The 9,505-nt window shown below is 35.7% G+C and overlaps 1 protein-coding gene across 7 annotated transcripts in view; it reads right to left on the bottom strand.

The window, feature by feature from the left end:
• Window positions 1–1,104: 1,104 nt before the first annotated feature.
• The window catches only part of ARHGEF9 (Cdc42 guanine nucleotide exchange factor 9), a 223,369-nt gene continuing 214,968 nt past the window's right edge, over window positions 1,105–9,505 (bottom strand). For all 7 annotated transcript variants that reach the window (XM_059385143.1, XM_059385137.1, XM_059385142.1 and 4 more), the window contains one exon: window positions 1,105–1,326. In XM_059385143.1, coding sequence (XP_059241126.1) covers window positions 1,145–1,326 — 182 coding nt within the window. In that variant the 3' untranslated portion in view covers window positions 1,105–1,144. The remainder of the gene's footprint in view (window positions 1,327–9,505) is intronic.

A 9,505-nucleotide genomic window follows, 5' to 3' on the forward strand; every position in this document is an offset into this window, starting at 1 on the left:
AGGCTCCCATAAATGCTGTCTGTAATCTGAAAATGGAAGCAGGGATGACCAGGCCCCTGAAATTATTCCAGTGGGGAATCCCAACTTTAAGCTTACTTGGTACTAGAGGCAGTTGAATTCCTCCCCCAGGGCAGCAGAATCTCAGTCCCTTTGCTTCAAGTTCAGATCTTTCAGGTTAGGGGAAGGAGAGGCCTAAAAGGAACACCATAACCAAAACAGCTTGAAGAAGAAAATAACTGGTTCAAGCTAAACCCCAGATGCAAAATTGCTCATGACCCAGCAGTGCTATTATATGGGATCCCCCAGTTCTAGGAGAAGAGCCCAAATGCAGAATGTTCCTTGAACAGAAGTCTTCTCCAGAATTATTATACTGACTCTCCCTTGATTCTGTTTGGTTTTGATCCCTCTACGACATCTAAAACACAGTGAAAGCAATAGAAATATCGAGCAGTTATGTCACAGGGCACAACAGAGCATGTCTAGACTGGCATGACTGAGGACAGAAGATGCAGGGAAAAAGCTGTCTGGAGCAACTGCAGAGCTGTAGAAACATTCACAGATGGTCAGCTGAGGGAGATGAGAAAGGTGAATCTTCCCTTTACCCATTGAAAAGTAAAATGGAAAAAAAATTACACACTCCCAAACTCTATCACATCAAAGTAAATTCAAAAGTTATCAGCATCAGTATCATCAGGAAAGAAAAAAAAATACAAACACATCTATGGTAATAATGACAAGTTAATGAATCACTCACAGGAGAGCAAAGAGTTTATCTCAATTAGAAAAGGAACACACAGAAATGTAAATTTCTGAAAATAAAGGGGAGGGAGACAGGGTAAAAACAAAACTTCTAAGAAGGGATCACATATTTAGAAGTCATTGGTACCTCTTCCTACCAACTATAGATTTCACTTCCCCAAAACAACAGAAAACTTTTTTTTTTTGGTCCTTCTGTGTGTGTGTGTGTGTGTGTGTGTGTAGTCAAGGGTCTCTGTGTGTGTATATGTGTCTCTCTATATATAAATATATATATCTGTATATATATTTATATATATATAAATTTCAACAGTGCTTCTCCAAAAAAATGTCCATCTATAAATATAATTATATTTACTTTATTTTAAAATTATCTGCCTCCCTGTAGTTATTTTTTGAAGGGAGTTAACCTGCTGAAGTTTTGCCAGAATGGTGACTGGCTGCGCTTGGGTTCGGTGAACTCAAAGACCTGTGACTGAGCGATGCCATCGGGGACCAGGTACTGGCCCTGGTTTAACGGGTCCTGCGGTGGTGGGTAGGAAGGAGGAACTGAGCGGGCAGAGTTGACACCTAGAGTAGATGGGAGAGCAAAGGGAAAGAGTATAAGTTAAGTAGCAAGGAGCTTCTCAAATTACCCAGTGACCACTTTGAACAGACAGTTAAAGGCAGCCTATATTAGAGAGTGTGAACAGGAACTGAAAATCATCCAAAGGAAGAAGTGCATTCCTTAACAGATTTTGGAACAACACACACTTTCTTTCCTGTTTACTCAGGTATCACTGAGAATCTTGTGGTGTTGTCACCAGTAGTTTTACAGATGAGGATACTGAGACCTGGGGTGAAATGTCATACCCAAGGTCATAAAGCAAAGGACAGAATCCATATTCTTTGATTTCTCAGTTTAGAGCTCTTTCTCTTTTTTAAGATTTATTTATTTATTTGAGAGAGAGAGAAAGCTAGAGTAGGGGTAAGGGGAAGGGCAGAAGGAAAGGAAGAGGAGAGAGAAACAAGCAGACTCCAAGCAGGGCAGGGAGTCCAATGCAGGTTTCAATCCCATGGCCATGAGATCATGACCTGACCCAAAACCAAGAGTTGGATGCCAACTGACTGCACCACCCAGGCTCCCCAAGAGCTCTTTTCAAGACCCCATGATCCATTATGCCAGACTTGGTCCTGCAAATCACCCAACAATTTCCATTTAATTTCAAAGGAATTTGGTTTTCTCCCCCCTCAACTATCCCTGTGTCAAAAGAGCCTGACTTCAAAGCATGTCTTTGGTTGGAAAATGGGTTTCTAAAAGCTAAGGTAAAAGTGGTCCAGTATTCTACACCCGGGTATAGTGATGGAGCCATATTTAATATGAAAGTAGCATTGGTAAATGAGGGAGAAAGCAAAGAAGACATGATTCATGGAACACAGGTAAGACTTGGAATAGATCTGTGACCTTTCAAAGGGAAAAATTCAAAAACTGCAACTTTCATATAAGTTTTTACAAACTTCAAAATTCACATGAATAGGGGATTCCGGGGCGTGTGTGTGTTGGGAGGGGTAAATCTAAAGTTCAATCCTAACGTATATTCAGAACATAATAGCATACCGCATAGGATTCAGAATGCAACAAATACCTCTCTGTTCCTCCCAAATAGCTACCTCATCTGCTATCCAATGTGTGAAATTTCAACATTCCAACTTCTTTGTTTGCCTTTGTTTGATAACTTGATCTCATTACCTTAGAAGTAGCATCATACTAAGCCATAGTCAGCCACTGGCACTTCAATAGGAACCAATGAGTTATTTTCTAAAAGCCAGTATTATTTTGCTATGCTTGGGTTATTTTGTTTTCCAGATTTATTGAGATATAATTAATACATAAAATTCTGTAAGTTTCAGGTGTGCAATGTGCAATATCTATCTACCATCTATCTATCTATCTATCTATACATTACAAGATGATTACTACAATAAGGTTAGTTAGTATATCCATCATTTGACAAAATTACCTTTATTTGTGTTGAGCATTTAAGAACTATGCTCTTAGCAATTCCCAAGTTAAAACATTAACTATATTTACCACATGCTATATATTATACCCCAGAATTCTTCATCTTATAATTAAAGTTTGTGCCCTTTGACCAACAACTTGATTCTTACCCCATCTTCAGCCCCTGGAAACCACCAATCTACTTTCTATTTCTATAACTTTGTTTTTAGATTCCAATATAGGTGATATCATATAGTATTTATATTTTTCATTGTTTGTGCTTTTGGTGTCATATGCAAAAACTTGTTACTAAAACCATGTCAGGGAGTATTTTCCCTATATTTTCTTCTAGTATTTTTAATGGGGTTCAGCCTTACACTTAAGTCTTTAATTCATTTTGAGTTAATTTTTCTGAGCAGTCTATACAGATAGAGGTCTAATACATTCCTTTGCACATGAACATCCAATTTTCCCCAACACCATTTATAAAAGTCTACCCTTCCCTGCTGAGTATTCCTGGCCTCCTGATAAATATTAGCTGACTATGGGTTCATGGTTCATACTTGGGATCTTGATCCTCTCCCATTAATCTATATGTCAGGTTTTATGCCAGCACCATATTGTTTTGATTACTATAACGTTGGAATGAAGTTTGAAATCAGAAAGCATGACACCACCAGTTTTGTTCATTCTCAGGATTGCTTTGGTTATTTGGGGTCTTTTTTAGTTCCATATGAATTTTATAATTTATCTACTTCTGTGAAAAATACCGTGGAATTTGAGACAGGGATTACAATAAATCTACAGATGACCTTGGGTAGTAAGGGCATTTTCACAATATTAATTCTTAAAATACATGAATATGAAATATCATTCCATTTATTTGTGTTTTCTTCAATTTCTTTTATACATATGAAATAGTTTATAGTATATGGATTTTTAACCTCCTAGGTTAAATGTATTCCTAAGTACTTTATCCTATTTTGTGTTATAGCAAATGGGATTGTTACATTAATTTATCTTTTCAATGTTCATTTTTACTGAAACACATATGATTCTTGTACTTGTATTTTGCATCCTGAAACATTATTCACTTCCATTATTATTCTAGTATTCTTTTTTTTTCCAGATTGGCTTTTTAAAAAATATTATTTCTTAAAAGAGTCTTTATATTTAAAATCATGTCATCTGTCAACAGAGACAATTTTACTTCTTCCTCTCTGACTTTCGTGCCCTTTTCTTGCCTGATTGCTCTGGGTAGGACTTCCAACAGTATGTTGAATAGAAGTGGTGAGAGTTGGCATCCTTGTCTTGTTCTTGATATTAGAGGAAAAGAGTTCAACCATTTACCATTGAGCATGATTGTTAATAGTGGCAAGCTTGTTACATAAGGCATTTATTATGTTGAAGTATATTCCTTGTATATAAATTTTATTGAGAGTTTTTAATCATGAAAATATGTTGATGTGATTTCACTTATATGTGGAATATAAGGAATAATGCAGAGGACCATAGGGCTAGGGAGGGAAGACTGAATGGGAATAAATCAGAGAAGGAGACAAACCATGAGAGACTCTTGACTCTTGGAAATAAACTGAGTGTTGCAGAAGGGGAGTGGGTGGGAGGATGCAGTAACAGGGTGATGGGCATTAAGGAGAGCATATGATGTGATGAGCACTCAATGTCATACACAACTAATGAATCATTGAATACTACATCAAAAACTAATGATGTTCTATATGTTGGCAAACTGAACTTAATAAAAAAAGAAAATATGTTGAATTTTTTCAGATGCTTTTATTGCATCTGTATAGATGTGATTTTATCTTATATTCTGCTAATGTGGTGTATCACATTTTTTGACTTGCATATATTGAATGATCCCTGCTTCCTAGAGATGAATCCCACTAGATATTAGTGTATGAACCTTTTAGTGTGCTGTTGAACTTGGTTTGCTAGTATTTTGTTGAGAATTTTTTGCATCTATATTTATCAGAAATATTGGCTTGTATTGTCTTGTATTGTTTTTATATAACATTCATGTCAGTGTAACCCCAACCTCATAAAATCAGTTTGGAAGTATTCCTTTCAAGTTTTTGGAAGAGTTTCAGAAGGACTTGTGTTAAATTCTTCTTTAAATGCTTTATGGAATTCACCAGAGAAACCATCTGGTCCTAGGTTTTTCTTTTTGGGAGGATTTTGATTACTAATTCAAAATTAGTAATTATTGGTTTGCTCAGATTTTGCTGAGTCATTATTGGTCATTATTGGTTGCTCAGATTTTGTATATCTTTTTTTTCTGTCAGTTTTATTGAGCTAAAATAGACATATTACCTTGTATATGATTAAGGTGTACAACATAATGATTTGATGCTTGATATGTTTGATACTGAAAAATGATAACCATGTTAAAGTTACTTCACATCTATCACCTCACATAGTTACATATTTTTTCTTTGGATAAGAACTTTTAAGATCTATTCTCTTAGAAACTTTCAAATTTTCAATACAGTATTATTAACTTTAGTGACAGTGCTATATAGAACTTAATTGTTTTGTATCCTTTGACTACCTTTACTCATATCCCCCACCACATACCCCCTTTGACTACATTTACACATATTTCCCACTGCATACACCCTACATCTGGCAACCACCAATCTGTTCTGTTTCTATGAGTTTGAATTTTCTTACATCTCACATATAAATGAGATCATAGAGTATTTGTGTTTCTCTGAATTATTTCACTTAGAATAATATCCTCCAGGTTCATTCATGATGTGGCAAAAGGCAGAATTTCCTCCTTTTATGATGAATAATTTTCCGTGTGTGTGTGTGTGTGTGTGTGTGTGTGTGTGTGTACTTTATTCACATTTATTTTATCTATTTGTTTGCCCCATTTAGGGTGCTTCCATGTCTTGGCTATTGTGAATAATACTGCAATGAACATAGGGAGCAGATTTTTTTTTTGATACAGTGATTTTATTTCCTTTAGATATATACCCCAAACTGGAATCACTGGATCATATAGTAGTTCTATTTTTTTTTAATTTTTTGATGAATTCCCATACTGTTTTCCATACTGGCTGTACTAACTTACATTCCTACAGTATACAAGGGTTCCTTTCTCTCCATATCCTTGTTAATACTTATTGTTTGTCTTTTTTTTAACATCTTAATTTTATTTTATTTTTTCAGTGTTCCAAGATTCATTGTTTATGTACCACATCCAGTGCTCCATGCAAGATGCGTCCTCCTTAATACCCATCACTGGACCAAACCATCCCCCCACTCCCTCCCTGCTAAAACCATCAGTTTGTTTCTCAGAGTCCACAGTCTTCATTATTCATCTCCCCTTCTGATCCCCCCTTCATTTTTCCCTTCCTTCACCCAATATCCTCCACGCCATTCCTTGTGTTCCACAAGTTAATAAAACCATATGATAATTGGCTTTCTCTGCTTGACTTATTTCATTCAGCATCATCTCCTCCAGTCCTGCCCATGTTGATACAAAAGTTTGGTTTTCATCCTTTCTGATGGCTGTGTAATATTCCATTGTATGTAAGGACCATATCTTTATTCATTCGTCTCTTGGAGGGCTTCTTGGCTCTTTCCAGTTTGGTGACTGTGGCCATTGCTGCTATGAACATTGGGGTACATATGGCCCTTATTTTCACTACATCTGTATCCTTGAGGTAAATACCCAGTAGTGCAATTGCAGGGTCATAATGTAGCTCTATTTTTAATTTTTTTGAGGAATCTCCACACTGTTTTCCAAAGTGGCTGCTACAACATGCATTCCCACCTACAGTGTAAGAGGTTCCCCTTTCTCCACATCCTCTCCAACACTTGTTTCCTGCCTTGTTAATTTTGACTATTCTAATTGGTATTGCTTGTCTTTTGATGGCCATTCTAATATGTGTGAAGAGATATCTCAATGTGCTTATTTAAATTTGCTGAAGATTAATGTAATGTTGTGTACCTTTTCATGTACTTAGTGGACATTTGAATATTTTCTTTGGAAAAGTATCTATTCAGGTCCTTTGCCTCTTTAAATTAAGTTATTCATGGGTGTTTTGCTATTGAGTAGTATAGCAAAATATTTTAATATTTAATATTTTAGATATTAACCCCTTATCACATATGTAGATTGCAAATATTTTTCCCATTCTGGAGGTTGCTCTTTTATTTTGTTCATTTTTGTTGTGCCGAACCTTTAAGTGTCATGTGATCTCACTTGATTTTCTTTTGTTACTTGTGCTCTATGTGTCATGTCCAATAATTCATTGTCAAAACCAATGTCAAGAAGATTTTTCTCCCACTCAATCATTTGAGTAGTATAACATAGGGGTCTAGTTCATCCTTTTGTATCTGAGTATCTAATTTCCCTAGAGCCACTTATTGAAGAGACTGTCCTTTTTTGACTATTCTTGCCTCCCTTGTCAATTTTTACTTGAGTGTATATGCATGGGTTTATTTCTGGGATCTAAATTATTTTCTATTGGTCTGCATATCTGTATTTTTCCCAGTACTAAACTGTTCAATAATCATAGTTTTGCAATACAGCTTTTTTTAAAAAAGGTTTTATTTATTTACTTGTCAGAGAGAGAGCAGGAGATCACAAGCAGGGGGAGCTGCAGAGGGAGAGGAAGAAGCAAATTCCTCACTGAGCAGGGAGTCAGATGCGGGGCTCAGTCCCAGGACCCTGAGATCATGATATGAGCAGAAAGCAGACGCTTAACTGACTGAGCCACCCAAGCACCCCTGTAATATAGCGTGAAGTCAGAAAGTGTGATGGTTCCAGCTTTGTTCTTCCTCAAGATTGTTTTGGCTATTCAGGGTCTTTTATGGTTGCATACAAATTTTAGAATTTTTTTTTAATTCTATAAAAAATGTCATTTGAATCTTGATAGGAAATGCACAGAACCTATAGATGGTTTGGGGGTATGCAGACTTTTTAACAATATTAATTCTTGCAATCTAGAGGCATAGGATATTTTCCATTTTTTTCATAAATGTATTAGAGTTTTCAGTGAACACATCTTTCACCTCCTTGGCTAGATTTATTCCTAAGTATCTTATCATTTTTGATACTATTATAGATGGATTGTTTTATTTTGTTTTTTGAATAATTCATTTTTGGTGTATAGATACTACTGAGTTTTGTATGTTAGTTTTGCATCCTGAAATCTTACTGAATTCATTGATTAAATCTAACAGGTTTTTTTTTTTTTTGTAGAGTCTTTAGGATTTTCTACATATAAAATCCTTTTTTCTTCTCCTTCTTCTCCTTCTCCTTCTTCTTTTTTTTTCCGTGAGTGCCAACTCCAGTCCTTTAATAGTCCATGCCACTGCTCCTTAGGTCTGAGCCCCTAAGCCCTGATTTGCTCTCTGGCTTTTCCCACAGAGTTCCCTCCAATTCCTGTCCAGACCTTCTGCCAGCCCTGCTGTTCCCTAGCTTTCTTCTTCCCCAGTGAAGGATCTATAGTTTAATTATGCTTGAGCACTATACTATTCTGTTCTCCTTGCTATAAAACTTCTGACTAATTTAGCTCTCTTGTGTTAATCTGCCAGATGTGGAATATATTTCCCACCAACCTTGCCCTTTATTTCTTTACCTTCTGAAACCTATATGCCTTCCCTGAGTCTTCAAACTAAAATCAGAGCTATAAATGACACCATGCCAGGCATAATGAAGCTTAATCTCTGTTCAAAACATTTATTCATACTGTATTCTAAATGTTCACTTTTGTGTGCTAAAGATTTTACCAGTAGCAACAAGTCATTAGACAAATAAGTATCAAGTGCAAATCAAGCTAGACCAGTCAATAGTCCCATTCAAAATGACTGGTTGGAACAGATAAATACAAAGTAGAAAGTGGAAAGGAAGTTCCTTCTAATTAGGAAATAAGGTTTTATATGACCTCTCCATCAATATGTTTTATCTTTCTTTTTATCTTCTATGAATTAAGAAATTAATAAGTATCCAGAAAATGGGGAGGTGAAAAATCAAATCAAATTCATCTTGTATAGTTAATCTAATTTCCAGTCTAGGCCAGTTATGATTCTCAAACTTGAACCTGTATCAGAATCACGCATCATAGGTCTGAGGAAGAGCCTGATAATTTGTGCTTATAGTACATTCTTACATGTTACTGATGATGTTGGAGTAAGGACCGCACTCTGAAATCAGGACGTGAGTCCTCCTGCTTTGTTCTTCCTTTTCAAGACTGTTTTAGACATTCTGGTTCCCTTGCAATTCCATATGAATTTTAAAATCAGCTTGTCAGTTTTTCTGAAGAACATATGCAGATGGCCAACAGACACATTAAGAGATGCTCAACATCACTAATCATCAGGGAAATGCAAATAAAAACCACTATGAGATATCACCTTACAGCTGTCAGGATGGCTAAAATAAAAAAGACAAAAACAAGCGCTGATGAGGATGTAGAGAAAAAGGAACCCTTGTGCCCTGTTGATAGAAATGTAAATTGATGCAGTGACTGTGGAAAACAGTATGGAATGTCCTCAAAAAATTCAAAACAGAAATATTATATTACCCAATAATTGGATGTTAAACCAATGGAAAAAAAACACTAATTCAAAAAGATATATGCATACATCCCTATGTTTAGTGCAATAGTATTTACAATATCCAAGATTGGGAAGCAACCTAAATGTCCATCAGTAGAAGAATGGATAAAGAAGATATATATAAAGTTATATAGAACTTTATATTTATATTAAAGTTATTAAAGAAGATAT

The sequence above is a fragment of the Mustela nigripes genome, chromosome X (assembly GCF_022355385.1).
Source record: "Mustela nigripes isolate SB6536 chromosome X, MUSNIG.SB6536, whole genome shotgun sequence".
NCBI lineage: Eukaryota > Metazoa > Chordata > Mammalia > Carnivora > Mustelidae > Mustela > Mustela nigripes.